Here is a 26,878-nt window from a genome sequence, read left to right as displayed (position 1 = left end):
GTTGATTCAAGTTTCTTCAATCATGGTCCACGGATGATCAGGTGGGGCCACAATGGGGGGTCGAATTTGAAGTTGTACATAGAAATATATAGTGTTAATCTTTAAAATCTTCCTCTCAGAAGCCAATCAACCAGGATAGCTGAAACTTGTTTGGAAGCATCCTTATGTAGTATAGAAACAACTGTGTGAAAATTATGTACCCTGGGGATAGGGTGGGGTTACAATGGGGGTTGAACTTTTACTCAGGAATATTTGGTGTAAATATTTTAAAATTATCTTCTCAAACTAATCAGCCAAGAAAACTGAAGGTTGTGTGAAAACATAGTCAGGTAGGGTAGATTCAAGTTCGTTCAAATCATGATCCAAGGGGGTTGGATGGGGTCACAACATGGTGGGGGGGGGGATACATAGGAATGTAGATAGAAAATTATTTTAAATATCTTATTGTAAAAACCTCTTGCCTAGAAAAGCTGTAATTTTACTGAAATCAACCTCAGATAATGTAGATATAAATTCTTTCAAATCAAAATCTTGAAGAGTAGGGTGGGGCTACACTGGGATTCCAATTTTACAAAGGAAAATATATAACTTTGATTATTTACAAAAAATGAAATGTTATGATATATGGTTTTACTTATATGCAAGCATATTGTCATATTGCTGATTTTTTCAAATTGTTTAGACTTTGGCCCCTGGACAAATATTTGGCCTCACAAGGATTTCAGAGCTTGATGTAGGTTTATATCCCATGTATAAACAATTGTTTAGAATTTTTTGAGAACTGCAATGCTCAACAGGTGATATGGCTATAAAATCATCCTGTTAGAAAAGGGACTTGATTATAAACATAAGAATAACCAGGGGGGAAAATTGGACTTTATTTATACAGGTTCTACAGTATCCATATAGTTTGTATTATGACTCTGTTAAGCTGATTTATCATACCTATTGTTCTTCAGGTGAGCGATGTGGCCCATGGGCCTCTTGTTTCAATTCTTGCAGCTTATACCAATACATAATAACAATAACAGGAATTAATGATTAGTGAAAATCAATTATCCTTTATATATTTTACAGTCTCTCAAAACCGGTACTTATTTTATACACGTAATAGACACCCTTCCAGTTGCATCTTATACTAAACTAAAAGGTTTCCTCCCAAACAGAAAACAAATGAACGCCAAAGTGTTTATATAAATAACTGTATTTCTTAAATAGCATCATGACTGGGATAGAGACATTATAAATAAATATTTTAGAAAATCTGAATGCTGTCAGCCTTTCATATTTAATTAAAACACTCAGTTCAGCATTCAAATAATATATCCTCTATCACCATATTTACGCATTGTTATTGTTATAAATGTCATTTTCGCTGGATGAAATACATGTGCCTAATGAACTACTGTTCATTTCACGGAAGAGAGAATACATCATAAGATTTAATATATGATTTTTAATAATCAATCAAGATATTATTCATACCAGTAATAGTAAATCACAGAATATTCTCTTTCGTTCATTGTATCAACGGATTAGGTATAAATAGAACTAGTAATGTGTTATTAAATCCAAATCCATTGATCATAAAATATCTTAAAAATCTCTGCTCCTCTAAGGGTTTAAGAATACAATCAAATATGTAACATTTTCAAAAGAAAAAAAAATTAAAAACTTTCATATGATAACTTTCCTATGGTTACATTTTGAATATGATAGAGGTATTTTAGATTATACTTGATTTCGGATTAACAAACTCATTATACGTAACAGATCTGACTGTATTCAAGGAAGTGCTGATAGGTTTAAGAAAGAGGAAGGTGTATAGAAATACAGGAAAGAGTAGTAGAAAAAGGGGGAATATAGCACTTTTACATAAACATTCCTCATAAGTTAGCATCACACACACATATAACGGAATGCAGAGACAATGGGTGCACTCAAACTCATAGGTCAAAGAAAGGTCAAGGTCGCACACAGAGTAAATAAAGGGCAAAGTTCACAGAAAGGTCAAGGTTTACAAATTTAAAAGGTTTTAATAAAAAATGTCTTTACTGTTGATTTACTGAATGGAAAGCAAATCAAAGAAGTTATAGTATGAATTGAAAATTAAATAATTAAAGAAAGGCATCTGGAAAATATTTTTTCTTCCATACACATTAAGTTATTAAAAAAAAAGATGAAAGTGTTTGATGGTACATCTATCAAATAAAAAAACAAAATGCTGGGTTGCAACAGAATCTTTGACAATAAGCATGTAACAAACTTATATTTCCTTGAAAGGGAAAATATAACAAAAGAAGCACCTGCATTAAAATGGAAATGTTAACCTATTACCAATGTCATGGCAAAAAAAAATGATAGACAGTTAAGGCAAAAAAGAAAATAAAATATAAATACAAATCTGCTGTAAAATAAAAGGGGTTCACAAGAATATTGATTCCCTAAAACAATACAAAAATAATTTTTGATTACATACAAAATTGCTTTATTTAACTGAATACATTTGAATGAAAATTAACAAGTGCTGTGCGAGATATGCATTTTTACTGTATAGGCTGGCAGCTGATAAATGCACCCCTCCAGTCAATATTGGCCAGAAAAATCCCCAAGTAAATTCCCTCTTTCAAACATTTATACCTGCTCATTCAGACACACACTTATTTCTTTTACTAGGATATATTTAATTCCAAGTTCTGTGTAAATAATTCTCAAGTAATTGCTTTGTGCCCTTTTTTTCAGGTACGAGAAAAAAAAGGAAGCAAATAAAATCATCATTGAAAGACTGAGAAAAAAAAATCCTGCACTTGTCCATATATCAGGAATCATGATATAAGGATATAAATGACAGCTGTCAATCATTAATCTGACAGAGAGAGTGCATATGTATTTGCTAGTATAATGTCTTGTGGGCGGGGCCACTTGTCAATTGGGCGTGACAACTCATCAATGTCCAATCTGATCAACAGATTGTTGTAAATTGATCCTTCTGTGGCCCTAACAGATTCGTCCATTGAACCATTTCCTTTAGTGTCTTTTTTCACTTAAATATAAAGGTTGGTGGATCCAACAACAGCTCTATTTGGGGGGTGGCGGAGGTGGAGCTCGTTGATTGCCTGCTGAAGAAAAAAAGCAAATTGTTACAAGTATGCTCATTTCTACTGTGAATAGCCTTTTATAACAATACAGTGAATTGCCTTCAATATTAATAAATAATGAAAACTATAAAGCAATATTTTGGATGAGTTAAAAACAAATTGTGTTTTCTTTGTATCCTTTGTTGATATGGTGCTAATCTTGGATGATACCAAATACATAAATTGAAGCAATAAAATATTGGAAAGTTATAAATTTACACCCATTGAAATATTCTCCTAGATATGTGGTATTCACAATACATGTAGTTGAAAGTTCCAGTACTATGGTTACACGGGTAAATTCTGTGATTTCTGTCAATCTTGTTTTACGAGATATAAACATAAGAATTTTTTCTTAAAATAAGGCGATCCTTAAAAAAAAATTGCCGCCTGGGGGTTTCTAGATCCAGGAGGGAGGGAGGGATTATTTTTTTTTTTTTACTTTTCAAAAATCAAAGTTTAACTAATTAATATTTGTTAAAAAATAAAAATCTCCATATAAAATAACTTCTTTATTTTTTTGCTAAAAAAGTTTTATCAGCAGGTGGTATTTCAATGAGGAGGGAGGCAATTCCAAACAATCAATAATTTTATTTCGGCCTAGTTTTTACTATTTTTAAATTCTGTCATTTAGAATAACTGAATTACTTGTACCAACAAATAATGTATGTTACAAAGGAAATCAATTCATTACATCACCCATATCTAATCAAGTGGGATCATTTATGTGAATTTTTCTGAGTTATATTTCAAGCATGGTCTCTACATGTCATACAACTCAGAATAAATCTCAATACTGAAAACACCCTTGATCAGATCTATGTAACTTATGTAATAATATATTTAAGTATAATGTTTAATCATATTTCTTTGTGTAAAAGTAAATACACAAAGAACATAACAATGTATATATATTTTTACGATCCATGCAGTGATTGGGTACAAGATTGACCTCCCTTGTACATACACAAAAAAGATGAGAGAGAATATGAATATTCTGATGGTATAATCAACAGTAAGGAAATAAAAATAAATACACAAGTAATACTGATTGTTGTAAACTGAAAATTGTGTATATAAGTACAAGTCATATTCATATAACTTGCTCTCCTTACCAACTTCACTCAATATAAACACTAAAAGCTACAATAAGGAAAAGCTTGGATTTCAGATACATGTATGCAAACTAAACAGATTTTCTAGCTATGATACAAGATTCAATGGTTGTATAGACCTCTGCTTAAAGCTTTCCTCATTGTGCATATTCTGTATAAGATCATATAAAACTTGAGTGTGGCCAAAAACAAAAGTTTGCCCAACTGAATTATAAAGTATATATACAGATTTGGGTAAAAAATTTGGAATGCCTCATTGGATGTTCATTCCCCTATACCTCAGACCTGAAAGTTCTATGCATACATAATTAATGTGCTAATTATTATCATGATTGATTGAAATAATGTAATAAAATACTATAGTTTCCTATCCATTTAATTAAGATTCCTATCCATTTTGTTCATACACAAAAGCAGAAGTTATGAAACAAACAAACAACTATGAAACAAACAGTTTCCAGATTTATGAGAGTGATGGAGCACTGCTGAGGATCAGAGGTAATTTATCAATGAGGAAGCATTTGAAACAATTTGTTGGTGTCCAAAAAATGTGCATCAATCATTTTTCCCACCTAACTTAAATGTTATACATGTATTTTTGTATTCTCTTACTATAGAGGATACCTTGATGATGTTAATTCACATTTGTTATAATTTTAAAAATAGATGACACACTGAAATCGTTGTAGTTAAAATTAAGCATATTAATATAATTAATTCAAACTGTGAAATAAAAACTGGATATTTAACCTGATATTTGATTTACAAGATAAATGCAGTTATTAAAATTGGGGGAAAACAGTTATTTTCCCTGTCGTTCAATTTTATGCTAAACATTATGGGAGATACTTATTTACAATCAGTTATGAGCAATATCTTTAGCAAAACCCTGTAAATGTGAGTACATACCTTGATGTCTGGGATTTTTGCTGGGGTAATTTTTGTTAGAGCCTGTAAATGGTTCAGGAGGAGGTAACTCATTCCCATTGTGGAATCGGAATCTATTTTCAAACTCTACAAGAAATTGATAAAACACAACTTTAAACTCATAGTATGCATTTTAAGAATCTAATTTATACCATATTCAAGAATGTGATACATCATACATGTACAATCAAAACACCCTTTCCCCCCTTTTCAACTAAATTTTTGTCGACTTTAAGGAAATTCCTATCAGTGCTCATGTGAAAATAATGAAATGGATAATCGACACCTACAATTTGAAATGACTCTTCAGTGTTTGACAAAAAATTGAAATCTATAGAAATTTTATGTAAGTTTACAAGTAGGACATTGTTGTTGCCAAGAAAATAAGACATTCATGTAAACTGTACTTCCACACTGAAAAAGTTATTGGCAAAGCCACGAAAGTACGAGCCGCATGTTTCCTGTAGATACCAGAAATTTTTAAATTTTCTTTTTTTTTTAATAGAAAAAATCAAAACACATTACTGTATTCAATTTTACACAAAATCTTAAGCTTACTGGTACATAAAAATCTGACATAATACCAGGCAGGAAGTTGTACACACACAAGGTAGAATTAACTTCTCTAAACTTCCTTAATTTTTTTATATATAACAAAACATGTAGTCTGATTTGAAAAATATTCAGCTTTGAACAAAAAAAACTTGTAATGTAGAAAATTTTTCAAAATCAACTGTCGTAAATCTCCTTATATTATGAAGAACTCTTCCTTAACAGAATAGTTCAAAGATTTTCAGAGGACCATTATAATTGGGGAAAAAGTGACTTTGGTTCGGGAAAAACATTAAAATAAAATCGTAAAAATTTATTGACAGTCCACCACCAGCTTCTAAAAGCTCTCTGTACAGCAAGTGATGGAAATGACGGATCTACTCTTACGCCACTGCAGCAAAGAATATGTTTATATTTCATTAACAATTTAACATCTGATTGAAGAGAGTTTTGAGGGTCATTGCATCTGTTACAAATTGACCTAATGTCTTAAAATCTAAATGAAAAAGTTCATACAAATAATTGAGCAAAAATCAATAAAGCAGGATTAATAACATCCTGTTCACGTATAACTTTAATGCTTTGCACATAAAAAGTCTTAACAACATCACACTGTAAAGTATTTGGTACCTAATTAGTCCACTTTACATTACTGACTCACCATCATTATCTCCGGAGTAATTTCCCGAGGACCGCCGTACTGGAGGGGGTGGGGGTTGCATGCCACCACCGCTGGGTCCTCTTGCAGGAGGGGGTGGGGGTCCTGGGCGCCCACCACCTTGCCTTGATATTGTTCCCCCAGAGAGGGAGGTGTTGGAAGATGTTCTGGCTGGAGGAGGGGGTGCTAGTTGTGATGAGGAGGCACTGTTCCTGGGGAGGGGAGGGGGCCTAGTTGAGGGAGGAGGGGGAACCTGAAACAAAACAACAATAATCATTTGATGGTGACAATTTTTAAAACAAAACAACATAGTCAATGGTGAAGGTTTTTTGTCATCACACAAACATAAATGACTGCTTTTTCTGCAGAAAAAATACTTGCAGTTATTTCAGAACTTCTCAAATTGTGTTTGGTCACCCCCCCCCCCTTTTCTCTCTCTCTCTGTCTTACATAAGAAAGCCTTTCATCCCATATTAAACACATATATTAAAAGAATACATGTCCAGATTTCATACTTGTGACCTTAAAGAGGAAAGTTCAAAGGTTTTATGAATTATATAGTCAACTCATATTCCCTTAACATCATATTCAAATTAAAAAAAAAAGCACTTGAATTTATAGGGTTTTTCTGCTTTCGGTAGAACTGGATTATAAACTAAAGAAAACAAAACAAGTTCTCTTTATACCCACTTTAAAATCTATTGTCACGGCCAGACATGCTTATAAGTCTACAAGTCATACAAGAAGATCAAATATAAACAAGCACAAGGACTTAAATCATCTCAAAACATCTTAACCTAACTTCCTGTCAGTGAAATCTTAGACTCTTAGTACAATATATGTATATATATACGTAACTATCCAAAACTAAATGATCCTCCCTTCAACCCTCTAATTAGAGGAAAAAGAAAGAGAGAATGGGCAAAATGAAACTTAAATTTATAATGATGTATCAAATTAATAAAACGTAGAAAGTATTTTCCTCCTTTGATAAGTATTTGCTTGTTTAAAACAGAGAAACGACTTTGGTGTAGCTTGAATCACATCCATGTAGAGGGGATGACATTGATGAGGAGTCACCAGTGCTATAGAGGATGCACTTGTGAATAATTAAGGTTTTATGAACAAGTTTGTCATTCATTTCTGCATAATACAAATATTATACATCATGGATAATATATACACAACACAGTCACTCCCACACACTAAGTGGTTGTGTACATCACTGGTGAATCAAAAAAAAAAAAAAAGATTTTCCAGCAAGCATGATGCTCATACATCTAAAAGAGATATCTTGATGCTCTTAAATATTAAGATTTCATTTATCTAATAAGAACTCTGGAATCATTTGACTCGATAAATTATATTTTAAGATACACAGATACATGTATTGACGTGACTAAAAAATTAAGATACCAGTACTGATTAAAACAAGAACAGTGTCATTCATTAAATTATAAAACACATAATTATTTGAGGAGGCTAGATGATCAACAAATTCACCATCAGGTCTACCTCAAAATTTTAAGATATGATTTCATGGATTTGTTTGGCTATAAACTATTATACAGTAAAGAAAAAAAAATCCATACTTTATACAATGTACCGGGTACTTTTAAATTTGGGTACCGGGTATTTTCCTACATTATTACATAGAAATCTTCTTCCAAAGGAGATCAAAAAATTTTAAAAATGGCCAAGACCATTGAGTCCTCCTATCCAATACAAGTACACGAAAATCCATAAAATCATCATGAACTTATGGAAAATTAACTTTATACACAAATATTGTCCCCCACAAATTTTAGCAAACCAAATTTTTTATCTTCTATAATTAATAAGTTTTTATTGTTACTGTATATTTAGTTGTAGATCAACTAACATCCATAAGCTTTATATACAACAAATGTAAAAGCTTCAAATTAATTCGTGTTACTGAACTTTGGAAGTTTACCCCCCATACTGTTCAGACAGGAAAAACATTAAATACAAGTGAACATTATGAACAGCTTTTATCTATAAGCATATTTCAGAGTCCTTTCCAATAGCAAAAATTGTACAAATATAGGATCTCTCACAATTCATATATTGGTATATAAATTTTATTCAGTGATTTTTCTATTCCCAAGCCTCGACAAAAGATAGAAAATGAGCTGAATGAAAATCATATACCATTTCAAATTATTGGAGATTCTTTTAATTAATCATATGTTTTGATTCAAATTTATTTTATGGTATTTTTTGAATGCAAATGATCCTTATCTTATATCAATACTAATAATTCAAAAATACATGACTAATTAAATCCACTGCAAATTGTTGCAAACATGAGAAAAAACCTTGTATTTATACAGCTGAACTTCAATATCTTGAACACTCGAATCTCAAATACAATGGATATGTCAAAGTGATTTGTAAGTCACAACCACTTATTGTTTAACTATTTTACCCTCAATATCTAGAATACTCAGAAATCTCACTGTTTTTAATAATAAAGTTTGACTGTACATAAATTATTTTTAATTTTCAAAAGAAATACGTACAGCACCACTTGCTCCGCTTGGGGGTGGAGGGGGTGGAAGGGGTCGCCCCACCATGCTTCCTGGCCTGCTGTTGGTGGGGGGAGGGGGTGGTGTCACTGATGGCGGTCTGACCTGGGGTCTCCCCACCCCTGATGATGGCCTCCCAGGCTTCCCTCCGCCCGGTGGGGGCCTGGAAGGGGGTGGGGGAGGCACCCCTCGGGGCATACCTCCATTCATTCCACTTGTACTGCTGTCCTCTGTTTTGGGTTTTAAAAAGGTTGGTGGCGCCGGGGGTGCCGCCGAATGTCCTGGTTTTCGGTGCGATGAGGGAGGTTTAGGGGGACCTGATCCTGGTCGGATTGAGTCACTACTGCTTAACTCCGGTTTACTATTCTGGGGAGGGGGAGGGGGTGGGCCTGCATTGGGCCGAGATACACTGTCACTTAAGTCAGGCTTGTTTGTTTGGGGTGGGGGAGGGGGTGGCCCTTGCCGACCACCCACATCCCCATTCATTGTGGGCTTGTTCTGTAAGGGGGGTGGAGGAGGGGGACCTGTCCCCCGACTTGAGGGTCCATTATTGAAACTTTGCCTCACAGGTCCATTGAATGAAGGTTTGTTTTGGGTGGGAGGGGGTGGGGGTGGCCCTCCTCCAGCATTTGAAGGTCCATTGAATGAAGGTTTGTTTAGGGTGGGATGGGATGGGGGTGGTCCCCCTCCCACATTTGAAGGTCCATTTGGCACAGGTCCATTTGTCAGTTTTGTTCGCTGTGGAATATTCACTCCACCTTTTGTTGGTTTCAGTTTGGGCATTCCACCTGCAAACAAACCTCCCAGTCCCATTGGAGCACCACCACCGCCCATGGAGCTTCCTGATTCACCTGTAAAATTTTATGATGAAAATTTGAGCAATTTTAAATAACTTTATACAGGTAAGCATTGAATACATTGTTATAGCTAAGCTTATAGTGTTTAGAAATTTGGGTAGACACAATTTATAAATCATACTTTTTCTAATAAATTACAAATATTATGTGAAAAAATTGCAAAAATTCAATTATGTCAGCTAACTAAAAGACTTGTTTTTAGCAAATCAGATGTGAAATTATCTCCTGTTTGCATCCCTTAAAGATAATTGAAATACTTGACACTTATAAAATAAATATTAAATAATAAATATATATTATACCATGTCAATGAATACATGAACAGGAGAAAAAATTAAGTTTTTAACCAGAAATTCAAAGGGAGGGGTCTATCAGAGTAACCAAAGATTAATATGACATATCTTTGGCATTGCCAAATGGTTTTTTATTAAAATCTTGGTGTTTGCATAATATTGTTTACCACAGGGAAATGAGACCAAAGTCAGCTGGTCTCCAACAAAAGGAAATCTTAACAGGAAAACCTTGGGCAATGTTTTTCCTTGTTCTTCCTTTTACATACAATCTTGAATTGTTGGTTGTTTTTTTTTTTAAATTTTCTACAGGATATTATCAAATTTGAATTCAGATTTTGTCTATTACAAACTGATAACAAAGTTCTATAATAAGATGTGACATAATCATTTTTAAGAAAATGTTTCTATTCTTTATTCTTCTTTGCGATTACTTCCCGTAAAATTATTTAGAATTCTTGATTTTTATTTTCTACAGACTACTGTGGAATCATCATTGTCCATGGGGGACCAATGTTCGTGGCTTTCGTGGGTAACCGTTGCCCATGAATTTACATCCCCATGAACCTATACATAATCATTTGTTTAATATTTATTAAAATTATCCTGATTACACCACCAACAAAATTAGGTCCCAAGGAACCAGGGAAATTTTGGCTACCCAAAAACATTGACCCCCACTAATAAAAATGATTCCACAGTATTAACAAATATTTCAATTCAGATTTTGTCCAGTACAAACTGATAACAAAGTATAGGATGTGACATAAACATTGCGAAGTCCTTGGTTTAATGACACACGTAACTGTCTCATGTTCAGTTTTATTGCTGTACATGTAAATATAAACTTCCTGTGGTAAAGCCGATCACTTCCTGTCAAGTGACCTACATGCTGAGCGTTGTACCACCAGTCACTGTAATAACTTGTGGTCAGTACAATTACCATCTTATAACGACTCTTCAGCCAGTGTTTGGTCCGTATACCTTTACAGTTGCTATTTCATGACCATACAGGGTGTAAAATTGTACATGTAGTTAATATAACTCCAAGAGCATATGGATTCTTGGACAAAGTCTCTTTTGAGGTCGAACAAATCGTTGCTGCTAAAGCCATTATTTGGTCTTTACAGTTGACATAAAGTGTGTCAAATAACACATGTAATGTAGTTAATATCAAAGCAGATTTAGGTTGTTGGGCAAAGTCCCTTTCAAATTTTTTTTTTATAATTACTGCTGCTCATTTTTCTTTCACAAACAAACTGCATGGATAATTATGCTTATGGCAAATAACATTTACCACATGCTTATATATACACAACATAAATAGATATCTTTCAATATTATTTGGGGAGACTTTTTTTGGAATATAAATCCTTCTGTGTACAGCTTAAACACAGTGATAGAATAATGACTGCAAAATGACAAAATATATAATATGCTTTAGTTAAATGTATTTATCTTTGAAAATTGATACCTAATATTACCCCAGCTTTCTTCATCAAGGGATATGATTAAATCCTTTTTTGAATTGTTATGCAATGATTTGAAACTTAGCCATGTTATCTGGCTAAATTATCTGAGATTTCAACATCAACTTTTCTATCAAAATAATTCAGATCTATTGAATCAGATAAACATACTGTAAATTCCTAATTAAGACGAGGAATTAATATCCGCATAAAATCGCGAGAACCCCGTCTCGCGAATTTCAAAATTTCGCCTTTAATTTTTGGATATATGTAAATTACATGAAATTATGATAAAATTTTGGCAATCGCGATTTTATGTTCTCATGGTTTGTTGGAAAACCATTCAATCACGGAATTAAGTAATCCCGTAAAATAAGGAATCTACAGTATTCAGTATTTAGCTGTAAAAAGAAAACTATTCCCCAAAACCAACACAGACATTGGTTAGTCATTAACATGCTCTAAATCAGTACAATAAGTCAGTCCAAACAGTAAGAAATAGTGACACAGGTAAAACTTCCTACCACTTCTGTATATATATATATATACAATATACTTTTCACCAGAATAACAAACTTTAAACAATCCATATAATATTGTCAACTCAGAGTTAGTATTTCCACTGCCCATAACATTTTCTAAACATTGACGTGAATTTGTTATTGCTGGAAATGAAGACCTATTGCTAGAAAGCTATTGCCGACAGAACACAGGCTTTTTTTTTTTTTTTTTTTTTTTATTGAATTCAATAAATTTAGCATGCACAACATCAAAGCTTGTTTTTAGATGTAGTTTCCTCAAGCTTTGGCATTGTGATGATCATATTATCAAATGCCTTGTCCATTCAAAAATTATTTAAGTCATCATAAACTGAACTAACAATCTCAATTTTGCCCCCATTCCGATTATGATACAGAATAAACAAAAGACCTTTAACACACAGAGACCAAATTAACATGCGATTAATCACATTGGACTTATTTCAAGTATCAAGGGTTAATATTTCTTTTTTTTTTCCAAAACCATTCATGACTGAATGCCTGAATAGAAAAAAATTGCCAACTCCCAAGGATATATAAAATTACCATGGGACTCGAAAGAATACGACTGCGAGTGCCTCAGTTTGGTTTTGCTCGATTGGTCGTCCTGAGTGAGGCTCAACTTACGACCTTTTTCAGCTAATTTTTTCGCAACTTGATCTGTAAGGATGTCAAAGCAAATTACATCTATGCGCATTTCTAAACTCTGAGACTCATCGAAGATGTCAAAACAATATTACATATTTACAAAGGCATGGGACTTTACAATACAAGTCAACAACATTATCGACAAAAGAAAACTTATGCTAGAAACAATGCCAAAGATTTGGGAATCCAAAAATCTGTTTACCTACAAATTAAGACACTATCCTTTATTATAACAACGTATCAATATGAACAACTGCAAGTTCTGAGGGAAATCTGGTACACATGTCCCTATGTACACAGTGTGTATGTCAAGTTATATGACTTACTTGATTTAATCAACTGAATCTCATAGGAAACATGGGTCAACCACCCATCAGTGAATAAATATAGTTACAGAATCATTGTTAAGTTATCGCAAAGGACAAATATATTTATTTTACTATTTTTCAAAATTATAAACACAAGGAACTTGTCATTTTTTTTTTTTTTTTTTACAAAAAGTGTCATTTGATTTTCAATACTGTAATTGATATACATATCAAGGACAAAAGCCGTATTTAATATCCATGTACTGGTAATATCAAGGAAATGTAGGCTTCAGAAACCATAGTTAGTTAGCTGTCTTAATTAAACTTTTGAAAGATTTCAATGTTTGTTAACTATTTTATAAATCTTCCTTAAACCTATTATCAGCAAAAAAAAATAAATATAAGGAAAACGGTTTATAACGGTTCAACTTATAACAATATACCAATCCCAAGGCTTGCTTTAGGTACTGAACAGCAACTAATATTTGCAACAACTTTATTCCACTATTCACAAGAGATATAATCTGCTTTTTGACAACTTATTTTTGCCGTCAAGCCAGATCCACACCAGTTTAGGCCATCAACAAAATTTTGATCGCTATGAGAAATATCTGTGGTCTACGAAACTCTTGCGAACCTTGCAAAAATTTCTCGCATCGAAATAAAAGCTGGTTAACAGTATTCAGAATTTTGATTATAAAATAAGTTACTGCAGTATGAGTGTTGTCTGATAGAAATAAAAAAGTTTGAGGAAATTCCTTCTATTGGACATCCTGACACTTCATCCTATAATTCTACTCCAGTAAGTACATTAATTCAAAATAAAAAGAACTTGTTTTGTTGAAATGAGAAAAAAATTATGCATGGGTAATATTTATTTAGACAATGATTGTAAATACCAACCAATGTTTTCCTACTAGTTCCCCTATATGTGGACAACAACACAATTTAGAGAACTAATCCTCTTTAAACACAGTCCTTACATATTTATCTTTTCAAATAATAAACTGATCCTCTATTAACGCAATTAACAATGTTCCTACATGTGTATTTACTCTAATTATCACTTATGGACCTTTTTTCTATGAACACATCTTCCTACATCTAAATCTACTCATTAATGAACCAATTCTCTATTGATTAATTAACACAATTCCTAAACATACATACATCTTTTCATATTACAAGATAACCTTCTCTATTAACACAGTTTCTACACATATATACATCTTTGTACTACCAGTGGTACTACTAGTTCAAACTCATTAGTACATAGTAAAGTACTCACTATCGTCATGACTACGGTTCCACGAGTTTGGAATGTTTCTGTCCGGGGCGCCACTGCTGGGTCGGGCCGCCACAGTGTTGAATTTACCTCCCCCACCACCCGGGGTCATGGGCATTCCCATCATGCCTCCACCGCCGGACGGCTTCTTTGTATCTAAAAAACAAAACAAATTTCCATTAATTTCTGGTCAATTTGGTTACCTATGTTATAAAACAAGAAACAGTTTCATAGCATATCAGGCAAAACAATGTGCTTTCTTGGCATCTGCAAGAAAAATTTTTGTTAGTAAGTTTTGGTCAATTTAGGAATTAGTGTATTACTAACAATGCCTTACTTAAAACAGGTATAACACTGTCAATATAAGCAATTTAAACAAGTCCATGAAAACTCTCCGGTCGGCGCACAGTCATATTATTGAATTGTTCTTCATTATTGTGGTGGTACTAACTGGACAATAATTCAGTATTCCTGGTCAGCTGTTCAACATAAGATAAAGCTATGCAGTATCAGCAAATTCTCTTAAAGTGTGACAAGCTGACAGAGATGGTCAATATAAAAAGATAAAATGCCCACTCGTCCACGCATTATATCATAAGGGAGCAAAAGATATAGGAGAGCCAATGAAACTCTCTTTCAATATGATACCAGAAATTTGGAAGATATTTGATGAGGGCAAAGATGGGGTAGATTAGTAGTACATTACAGTAACGAATATTTATTATAATTATATTGAACAGCATGAAAAGTGAAATCTAGCTTATTTGCAATATTACAAGACAACAACCTGAATGAAGGTCATTAATTTAAAGGACCATAGAAATTTAACATAGAGATCATATTTTAAAAAAAAGTTCAGGAGCAAACCATTTATGAAAAATCATTCATTCAAATGTAAAATTTAAATCATTATTGAGAAGTAGTTCCTAGAAACAACAATGGATATATATCTAAGTATTTCAACACCTTCTGGGAAATATGGAAACAACACCAAGAGAAATAAATACAACCACTGAAAATATTTCACCCCCCCTTCCCCCCCCCCCCCCCCCCCCCGAAAAAAAACAATCTTCATTCTACAATGTGACTTTGGGATAGGCCTGTTGCATGCTGCACTAATAAAGTACTATAAAATTACCTCTTTCAATGAAATGGACACTCTTATCCCAGTGTACATGCATTTTGTTCTAGGAACTTAACACAATAGCACAAATTGAAATGCATGCAAGACCGATCTTCTGTTTTTGTAAGAAAAAGAGATGCCCTTTTAAAAATCATTGCTCACGCATGCCAGTAAATTATAATGCACATATGCAATCTATTCTGCGTTATGAAAACGATGAAGTCGTGACTTATTGCAAATTATGATACCGAGGTCTGTTACCATTAATCCCAGTGATGCATATCTACAAACGCTCAGATTACCTCCATTATGGACTCAATTCACAAAGATCATAAATAACGTTGCTTAACCCAATGCATAACCTTGTGTGAAGGAATGCATACAATATAAAGGTTTGTTTTTAGGGTTTCAATCTAAACAGAGAAAAACCAAAGACCTGGAATCAATTTATGAAACATCGTTTAATTAAATTTTCTGTCCCTTCTTTCTCCGATGTTGACCATCGAGTGCTCTACCTTAATGTTTTTATGACCAATCGGTCAATAAAGAGTGTTTACACAGTCAACGAAAACAATTCTAATGGCTGCAGTGATCTCCTGACCCAGTCAGCTGTCAATGTCACTGATCTCCGTGATTCCTGCCACGGGCCATCATTATGTGGGCTCAATCAAACGTTACACAGACCTAGAATGGTCAGCGTTATTTAACAACGAACTACAAAGAAGGCCAAATCTCATGAAAGGGAATGAAACAGTTACACAAGTTTTACTAGTATCCTCAATGCAATTTATGAAAACTATGAATGCATGAAAATGATGAATTGCATTGAAATGTCATACTGTGGTTTCATCAATATTCGTTAAATACCAATTTTCATGGATTTCGTTGTTAAGTTTATCCATGAAATTAAATGTTCATCGAAGTGCAATTTCTACTATTTATTTGTATTGAAAGGATCATTGGCCACGAATGTGCGTATCCTTGAAACTGTGATTTTCAATTTATCCACAGAAATTAATACCCCTGAATATTAATGAAACCACGGTATTGTAAAATCTTGACACATGTACCTATTTTATATTAAGTGTAATGATACCTTTATAATAACACATGTACAATACAGATCATTGGATTCTACATCATACAGTAGAACATGGTTATAGCTAACACACTTTCAAATGAATTAACGCTAACAGCGAAGTGATTTGTATTCCCCCTGACTTAATTATATGATGTCAACTTGATGGATATTATAGCATTGAATCATGATTTTTTGAAGTATACACTCACATAACTGCAGCGGTGTGTGCATACAAATTGAGTAACGCGCGTTAGAGTGTTATGAAAATTTGTATGCACACACCGCTGCAGTTATGAAAGTGTATACTTCAAAAAATCATGATTTAATGCTTATATTTACATTTTTTAACTTCTTGCCTTGTCTGCAAATGTGATTCATACCTTAAAATCCCTATCTTATCCTAAGGGTAAGTTAATATGAATGAAAGAGCCACAGTAACAGCCACAAGCGTAAACTTTGATTTTCGCTTGTGACGTTGCAGTTTACAGCGTTCAACGTTTGTGACGTCATAATAAAACTCGTCATTTTAACCTTTGACTAATTGTTGCATTTAGAGGCATTTGAAGATCATAGAATTTAATTGGAAACACAGTAGAATGTAAATATAATGAATTACGCTCATAACAAAGCAAAATCACATATCCCCGTTACTTCGTTATAAGTACTTTACTGTACATGGTCTACAAAAGACTTTAGTTATATCGTGATTTCTATTTGTGACAGCTGTCATAGTGATCAGATATTTCTCATCTTCACACAGAAATTTAATCAGGATTATATAAGTTCAGACTTGTACACTAGACATTTCCCTGTTTCAATAATTGTCTGAGCGCATCTGTGTAGGAGGAGAAAAATATATATATATTTTTTTTTTAAGCAAAAAGAAAATTCCACATTTAAAATAACTTCACACTTTTAATCCTTTTACAGAATCACTTTCATCTTTCACTTGTCTAGATCTGAATGTTTCCTTGGCAATCTGACACCAAAGCTTTCACTAAAATTGATACAAATGATAACATTTCATTGATAGCGAAGTTATCATCCTAGTGCAGATATGTGTTTGTAAGATTCTGTTCAAAAGTTCAAAAATAGTTAAGTACTGTATCTGTTGATTTTATGCTGAGGACTTTCAATGAATTTTGTTGCGTACTGCCTCATGTCATGTACAGATTCAATATAAATAGAGAAACTACAAAGAAATAGTAACTGTATCTGTTGAGTTTATCCTGAGGACTGTCAATGAATTTTGTTGTAAACTGTAGAGTGCCTCAACTCATGTACAGATATAAATAAAGAAACAACCAAACTGGTACCAAACTGAAGAAATAGTTCTGTAAATGTATATTTATATATAAAAGTGGATGGCATTTTAAAATAATGATTGGGAGAAAATCAAGAGACTGCATGATGACCATAGGACCCAACATCCATATTGTATGTGTTGTACAATAATGTATATTTCAAATTCAAAACTTTAATTTTATTAATGCAGAGTTAAATAAACTTTAGGATAGAGAGAGAGAGAGAGAGAGAGAGAGAGAGAGAGAGAGAGAGAGAGGAAAGTATACTTTCCACCTGTGATCATTAAAACTGTAATGGGATTATGTAAATGTTCTAGTGTTTTCCTCATATAGACATTAGATAGTATATATACATGTACTTACAGGGATGTAAGTATAATTTAAATTAACCGTTCAATTGATTTGACAGGACATTAGGATTTCAGCAAATTACATAAACGAACAAGATATAGGTTTTACTTTGGATACATTTATTACACATACAGGGCTTTTTCAAGGCCAATTTAAATGGTTGGAAGTTCAATGTGCCTCTTTTCAAATGGATTGAAATATTTCCTTTCCTGAATGAACTATTGTTGTATTATTTTGCATCTTTATGATTCGATATTGACTACAATAGATTCAAATAATAGGCCATTTAACACAATGTCAGATTTGCTTTAGTTTCAATATGAATTAATTTGACTGTTTTTATCTATTCAATTTTGAAAGAAAAGGACATCAACAAAATAATTTGATAAAATCCATGATATTGGATTGCTAAATATTCCATTCTTTATTATTTTTTTTTTTTGCAATGACCAATTCTACACACTTTTGCAATGATTTTCAAATCAGGAAAAATAAACTCATCAGTTAGTATGTGCTATAAAAAATAAACCTCTCACAAAATAGCAAGAATTTACAAAACACAACAGTAAGTAACACATCAACAAAATTTTACAGCTGCACATTATCGATGTACATTAAAAACACACTTATAACAAAGTCCCAGGGATGGGTGGTTTTGCTTCGTTGTAAGCGTAATTCGTTATATCCATCAAGTTTACAACATTTACATTTACAGGGAATGAAAAATCACTTCGCCGTAATCATTAATTCACTTTACGCTTGTTTGTAATATCCCTGTTTTACTGTAGTTGCATAATATACTTACTTCCAACCACCGGAGCGCTCCTATCATTGGTGACGGTCTTCTTCAACCTTGCCCCCGTGTGAATTTCCGAGAGGAGAGCCCCCCGACTAACCGCCCCTCCTCCCCCTCCTTTACTCTTTGGGGGCGCCTTCGCCGGAGGTGGGGCAGCTGGAGCGGAAGGGGGTGGGGGTGGTGGAGGCGGGGGTGGCATTGTGAGGAAATCTGGAAGTACATAAAATCAATGTAATGAAAGACTTGAGAATTGTTAAACTAATATTCAATAATTCATGTGTACATGCAGTTTCAAACTTCCTCATATACTATATATATTTAATGTCTGCAAACCAACCATTGCTGCTTCAAATTGGGTTGAGACAAAATCTATTGAAATCTCAAATTTTTTTTTGAAGGTTTAAATATCTCTAACTAATAAATCTAAAACTCATAAAATAGTATGCTATCCTTGGGTACTTATTTTCAGTAATTCTGTTTGAAAACATGTGAACGTAAGTTTGATTTCATTTAATTACTAGAAAATTTATATTAAATATGTTAAAGTTGGTCATTTTTTTTCTTCCCCAAAATTCATCATAGTTAGATTTTCAAAGAGTACATAATATCAAATCATCATTTGACCATTTCATTTGAGTAGAACTGATTTCAGGGTTGTCTCTAAGACCCGGGAGGTGGGGAATTCCCCCACCTAAAGTGACGTAATTACCCGGCTATTATTGCATTTCAAACACAATCTAGTTATAAGCTAGACCTTCAAATCCCCTTCTACTTTCTTATTTCTCCCTTCTACTTCAATTTTTAGAGACAACCCTGGATTTTATGATATAATGGGCGGGTCATTCATGAATCATGATTTATTTGAATACAAAATTATATATTGTGTTAATCATATAGTAACAAGATAGTAAGATGTATTTGTATATATCTGTAACAGGAAGCACAAATGTACTAACCTTTCTATCAGTTTAAACAAATATCTGATAGTAAACAAAATGGGTCAATATTGAAAAAAAAAAAATTAATCTTGCTACTTTATATTGTATTGTATTACCATACTAATGACGTACCGGTATATCAAAATACAAAAACCAATAGGCGTCTGACATCAAATAACAAAACACTTGTTTTAATTCTTTGTGTCAAGTAGCAAATCATAATACAGCAGCATTTTCATGGAATCAGAAATTGGCCGTAATTCTACTCTCTGTGAGCAATAGATGATTGAAGAACAGCAGTGAGTCACACGCACATTGAAAACAAAATGCATGGGTTTTCATATCATAAAAGTGAAATATATATCAGTTTTCACACAGCTGTTGCAAATCTATCTGAAGCTATGAGACAATTAACTATTAATTACAAACAGGGATGGGGTAGGTTACTTTCAAAAGTAATCGATTAAATCACAATTACATTGAATTTTTAACATTTTTAACAAAAATGTTTGAGATGGCAAGGATTTAACTTTACAAAGCATCCTTGCCATTTTAATTTTTTTCCGACGACTTATTTTTGAATTTTGAAAAACCTTCTTCATCATCAAATTATCTTTGTGTCAAATGATTTATTAAAGATACACAGAGTAGGTATACAGCATATTCAAATAGAGAGTACACACACATATACCATGTATACCACAACATACTGTAACAATTCCTTATACATCATCAAACCATAGTCCAAAGAATTTCATATTTCAATCTCCATGTCTAAATTCTGTAAGATCGCTGTAACACTGGAGCTTAATGTTGGGATTCTGATAGCAAATGCCAATCACCTCACAAATAGAACTATCCATGCGCGGATCTAGAGGGGGGGTCGGGGGGGGGTCCCGACCCCCCCTGGAAAATGAAAATTTATTAAATTTACATAGTAAATTATCGCGAAAATATGCCTCGGACCCCCCCTGGCAAACACAATTATCCTTCGGACCCCCCCTGGAAAAAATTTCTGGATCCGCGCATGCTATCTATAGGCCTACAACATTTTATCAAAGATTTACTTGACAACTTTATGTACGGTGTTCATTTTTGGACTTTGTCATATGTACTTATTCATCAATATAACTGGCTAATGTTTTACCCCAGTGGCATGTGCTATGCCTAAAAAATTGTTATGTTCTGATAAATTGTGCACCGGATGAACTATTGTATGTGCCAAACCCTGAATAACAGGGCTATACAACATGATATACCGGCATGTACAAGATGCAACAAAACGTAACAGTAAATTCAAAGAAAGCATCTCAGACTGGGAGATCTGTACTATTAAAAGTAAAAAAAGATGTGATAGGAAGGTGTAGTAACTCAAGTTATGCAACCCTGAGCATAGTACACTATCCCTATTATCCGAGTGTCTGCAAGTGTAGACGTCTGAGGTCGCGGGTTCAATCCCTGCCGCTGGCAAAAAATAGCCATATCATCAATAATCAACGAGTTTCGCCTTAGATAGCAGTTTACGGGTATAAATACTAAATCACTAGCATATAATGCTTGTTTATCATTCATATTTACAGTATTAGTCTAGCGTTTATGTCCGAATATATGCACAGTCTACTTTTCTGCAATCCGGAAATGTTTATGCAGGCAGACGGCATTTGTCAACGATCGTTCTCAACATTATTGAATGTGTGCATTCAAAAAGGACGGATATTCGAGTCATCAATAACCATTCTAAAATAAAACTTTTAAGCCATTCGCTCCTTACAAAATAAAAAAAGATGTCACCCACCTCGCCCTACTTGTGACACATCTATCGAGTTGTTTGTAAAAGATTCGTCAGTCTGCTGGGGGCATGAACAATGGCCTTAATATCCGCTCAGTTCTCTGAGAACGTCAGATTGTTCTCAGATGATGAAACATCCTCCATTTTCCTTCGCTGAGTTTATCAATGTTGTTATTTTCCACCCGGAAGACTATGTATTTTCGGACAGTAAGCAGGAAGCGAGCAATCTCGAAGTTTCAATATGGCTGACTTACGTACAGGGGGTCACGATATTGATCCAATAGCGACACCCCCAATGCGGATACGACTAAAAACCCGCTAGAACGCATATTGCTTCGTCACGGCAAAGTTTCATACTATTTTTTTGACACTATTAATATCGACAGCAATATTGAAGTTATTTTATGAGATTGAATATTGTCTTTTGATATATCTTCTATATAAATGTTCATCTAGATTATATTTTCATTTTTGCGTGCAATTTGAAAATCAAAATAAATAAATCTTCTAAAAATACTCTAAAATGATTTTCCCTCGTAATTTTTGGCATTATTTTACCATATTTTCCTGTCTTATATACATACCGGTAAATGTCGAAGATTTTTAAAGTATGTCAGCCCTTGAATACATCTCAAATGCATCACAACTTATGAGCAAATCACACTTTTCAACCGTTAAGAAATATGATTGTTTTCATAATCATATTATAAAATTCTTTCTTTCTTTTCTGTCTTTCTTTTTGTGCAATATACATTACAATGTGTGTGATTAAATGTGAGGGAGTGTTTATAAAGCTGATTTTATATAATGAATGAGTCTACAGTTATTTCTCATTAGGCGCGCTTATCCAGGAATTTTTCCCGAGGGCGGCCGGTGGGGGTGCCCAAGTCAAAAGTTTTTGATCCGCTCCGCTCTATAAGGGACATAATATATACTAGTTCCTTATATGTCCATGGTCCTACAATGCGAGAAGCGGAGCGGATCAGAGTTAAAACCCTTGACTTAGTAAGACTGGGGATCTATTTTCAGTAACTTTACTTTATGAGTTTAATTACTCTATACCCCCCCCCCCCCCTTAAATGTAAATATGCGCACGCACGTATTCACTAGAAATTGAAGGTCAAAAATCGATTATTCCAGTCATAATTCACGAGGGTTGTCCCAAATTTGCGTACACTGGGGGCAATACTTAAATTAATAAATTAATTTCTTCAGATAACTGTTTTTTAACCATTGACCCTTTATCAAACCGCGTAGCCTAAAATTCATATGTGTGCTCAATATATTCTTTGAGAAACAAAATGATTAACATGTACATCATGTATATCAGGCGGCGCAAAATGTGCGAATTTATCGAAAATAAAAAATAGCTGTACGTCGTTGTTCAACCTGCGCATCGCTCACGATAAAATTCATGTTCGATTTCCGAAATGTCCTGGAAATAATATTTTCATTGAACACATACCCTGAGTGCACATTCACTATGCATTTCTACAGTTTTGCTTTTAAAACTCTCCCAAAGCACAGAAGATCTGCCTACTTTAAACTTTTGCCCAATGTTTGCCTTCCCGAAATGTGTCGTTTAGCATTTTGTTGTCCTGTTTTCACCGGTTGGGGTTTTTTCTTCACTTCATCAATATGTCATAATAATTGTTCAAAAATGTTCGATGATGCGGAAAATACATTTAACCAGAAGGTTGTGTATCTATTCTTTTTTTATTCTTGCAATGCTATCAACTCAGCTCAATCTTCCCTGCGCCGTCAGGTGCTTGAGGCGTCTACAAGGGATTTCCACCTGGCTCGGTCTGCAGCTACTCTAGGTGCTGTCTCCGTGGTCAGGCCTCTGCTTTTAAGGTCTTTCAGGGCTTTATTGCTAGTACAAATAACACCGAAAGCTGTTTAATTTTACACATACCGTTAAAACATTGAAATCAATTATCCATTAAAAGTTATTAAAATAAGTAAATTATCAAAACATTGTCGGTCAGAACTTCACATGCACAGAATGAAAACTTAAAAGGTTAAACAAATGCGTGTATTCATAAGCGAACCTCGTTTTACTCGATCGCGTAGATTTCATTCTTGTAATTCTATATGACAGTATACGAATTACAATAGATTTTCTTAAGTTTTAAAGAAATATAAAGAACAAAACCTTTTGGGTGTAAATACATGTATCAAATTTATGACTGTATATTGATTATATATACACACGCGTAACCGTAGTAAAGCACTATTGGTGAGATTTCCTTCAAAAAAGTTTGAAGGAGGTAATCAGAAAAGGGCATGAATTATTCATGAGAACGAGTAATTTTAAGAGTTGTCACCCGTCACTAAGTTCATGCATTTTAAAAGTTTCCGACGATGGATACTAGTGCCCAGCTTTAGGGGAGTAACCAACTGTATTTATATTATGATTTATTACTTTTCTGCCATACATGTTCATTTTAAGCTTCAGAAGCCAGCTTTACCATCTTTAACATATGATATCAGGTGCATGTGTTCATCACCTATAAGTTTTGACACTTTCAAAGGCATGATCAACAAGGAGACTTTAAAATCGAGCGTATTATGTTACTTATTTTATTTCCTCTGTCTGGGATATTGTTTACATGGTATACAAGCAATTATTTGATATTTTTATTTTGTATACTTGTAAATTCATTTTTTTTAACATGACATGTTTTCACAGATGTATCCCATTCGTTGAGTTGGGCCCGCCGCTACATATCCCCACTGGTAGTCTCCCTTGAATATGGCGGCGTAGTTGACCACCACTGAGGGCCACTGCCGTCCTCCCGGTCTAAAGGTGCGCAACACGGGAGGGAAGCTGTCGAACACCATTTCTGAGCTGTCTGCCCATTTCCAGACGCCATTTTCGGATCGCCCTCCAATGAACCAACCATCACCTCTCCTGTCTGTAATCGGACATATTTATAGTTTTGGAATGTTCCATAGAAGATCGTTTTAACTGAACGAAAGACCTTTATATATATATATATATAAATATATATACCACAGGACTGTAAGCAACGACACGGTACTTACTTCTGGCGCTTGCCGTGTCTGTAAAACGTACAATCATAATTACTAGTATCATGATTAAAGAATACACAATGGATGTTACTAAACGAGGCACTTACGTGTAATTTGCATCGATTTTCAAAACGAAAGGCTGGGGCCAGAAAAAAAGTTTGGATCGAGGAGTCATTTGACTTTAATGGTTAAATATGTCTTTAAAGAAATACACTACACATATAACCCCCCCCCCCCCCTTCCGCCTGTATTTCCCCTAGTCGTGAGAAATCTATGTTTTAATAATAATATCACCAGGTTGAGCACTCAGACCTTACACATCTAGTAGACATCAAAATGAATATCCTTGAAGAATGTTTCAATTTGAAAAAAAAACTATAGGAAAGTTTTGATTGAAGATTTTTTTTCTTCAGTAAAGTATAACTTGAATACAATATGCATAAAAACCATACAAAAGAAACAAATCAATAAGTAAATCACAGGCATGCACCTGAATTTTTATCAATCAGTCGCTTAATAATTAAGTCATATATCGATAAATTCTACCCCTACTATATAGAAATACACAAGGGTGTATTTATATATATAGTAGGGGTAGAATTTTTCGATATATGACTTATTAAGCGACTGATTGATAAAAATTCAGGTGCCTGTGAGTAAACCAATCTTGAAAATTGTAAGATTTCTATTCCTAACAGTGCGCATAAATTACTAGTATCTGAATTGAAATTCCACACAACTGTAGTTCCTTCTCCCATCCCACCATTTTGGAATTACACAACGATCATACTATTTAATTATTCATTTCAAAAATATTGAAATTAATAATTGAAAAAACAAACAAGCTAAGATTTAATGTTAATCAAGGTTGAAATATTAATTTTTGTTGGATAAAATAACTGTCAAACAATTAATTTCTAAAATTAACCAAAATTAAAGATTTATTTACTATAACCGTAATTTTTCTTCAAATTTTCATTGTGATAATTTAAACAATACCTTGTAGTATATTGACATATATTCACACCCCACCCCATTTTTTGCTTATTCAAATTTTGAATACAAAATGAAAATAACTTTTTCGTTTATTTAATTTCACGCAAACTCTCATCAATTCTTTTTTTCATACTACCCAATTAAGATGAAAACAGCGAGTCCAAAATTAGCGAGCAGACCAGTTATTTTTGATCTTAAAAAAGAAGTATATGATTTAAGCTTTAATATCATGCAGCAAAAATAATAAACTTTATATTGACGATTCCAATTTTTAATAAACTGTCTAGAAAATCTGATTAATATTTCGAAAACTTAATAATGTAATTATCAATTATCAAGTACTTGAATTCTGAATTGAAACATTTTTTTTTTATTTATTACAAAAGAAAAAAAATTTTCTTTTAATTATGCTAACGAATTGTATATTATTTTAAATTGTTTTTAATTATATTTATAAACCTTTAATTGAGACAATTAAAGAGTAGTAGAATTATAATAACACAGTAAACTTTAATTTCAAATGATAGGTTAAATGTAATTAAAGAGGCTGAATGGTCAACATATTGCTATAGAATTAAATTTAAAATTAAACTTACAATTTATGATTTGTTTAGCTATTAACTGTTACTAATATTAAGTTAAAACAAAAATACGTTTCGGAACTTTTATTTTTTTTTAAATTTTATACAGGCCTCAGTGGCTCACCATCAGCAAAATATTATATCTTAACTCAGTCCTCAACTCAATCCTCCAAGGAAAAGTGCATAAATTTGATGCTAAATCTTAGACTTGAGGCTGAGAATTAGCTTAAGGAGAGTTGGTAACGGCGGGGCCTGAGCTTTTCTTCTAAAGAAGATCAATATAATCCAAAAATGGCCATGACCATCCAACCTTAAATTAAAACTGTCAAAGAATTGAAACAAATTGTCAAGATGTGTAAATCAGGTACGAGGGTTTTAACGTTTATCCTGAATTTAATTTAAAATATCATTTTACATTATGAAAAAGTCGACTTACTTTGTTTATACAAAGGCTTTGCTTCGGATCTAGACAAACGTGATTTTCAAACCGGTTTACATAACAATTTAAAGGACAATCCCGCATAGAAAACGTGAATAACAGCGCAGCTA

The 26,878-nt window shown here is 33.4% G+C and overlaps 1 protein-coding gene across 4 annotated transcripts; it reads right to left on the bottom strand.

The window, feature by feature from the left end:
- Nucleotides 1–1,185: 1,185 nt before the first annotated feature.
- LOC105345128 (WAS/WASL-interacting protein family member 1) lies at nucleotides 1,186–22,003 on the bottom strand. Of its 4 annotated transcripts, none has more exons than XM_066072789.1 (8): nucleotides 21,723–22,003; nucleotides 18,999–19,199; nucleotides 14,338–14,490; nucleotides 12,640–12,753; nucleotides 8,933–9,789; nucleotides 6,393–6,642; nucleotides 5,162–5,266; nucleotides 1,186–3,116 (listed from the first exon to the last, which is right to left on the bottom strand). In XM_066072789.1, exons 2-8 carry the CDS (start codon nucleotides 19,186–19,188, stop codon nucleotides 3,079–3,081), a joined length of 1,707 nt encoding a protein of 568 aa, XP_065928861.1. In that variant the 5' UTR covers nucleotides 19,189–19,199; nucleotides 21,723–22,003; the 3' UTR covers nucleotides 1,186–3,078. The 4 variants fall into 4 exon arrangements, with proteins under 4 accessions (XP_065928861.1, XP_065928860.1, XP_011451472.3 ...); XM_066072788.1 differs by having other exon boundaries at nucleotides 1,186–3,119; nucleotides 21,723–22,002; XM_066072790.1 differs by having other exon boundaries at nucleotides 3,054–4,280.
- Nucleotides 22,004–26,878: the final 4,875 nt, after the last annotated feature.

This window comes from Magallana gigas, chromosome 10 (assembly GCF_963853765.1).
Source record: "Magallana gigas chromosome 10, xbMagGiga1.1, whole genome shotgun sequence".
NCBI classification, from domain to species: domain Eukaryota; kingdom Metazoa; phylum Mollusca; class Bivalvia; order Ostreida; family Ostreidae; genus Magallana; species Magallana gigas.
Note: the sequence above shows the minus strand (reverse complement) of the source record. Positions and strands in the feature narration are given on the sequence as shown.

Bases quoted from the DNA above. Each gene is read 5' to 3' on its own strand.
- LOC105345128 (XM_066072788.1), bottom strand. From the start codon at position 19,188: ATGCCACCCCCGCCTCCACCACCCCCACCCCCTTCCGCTCCAGCTGCC. The intron at 12,754-14,337 runs GTGAGTACTTTA...ACATCCTTACAG, and splicing joins GAACCGTAGTCATGACGATA to ATCAAGTTGCGAAAAAATTA. The intron at 3,120-5,161 runs GTATGTACTCAC...TTTTTTCTTCAG, and splicing joins CAAAAATCCCAGACATCAAG to CAGGCAATCAACGAGCTCCA.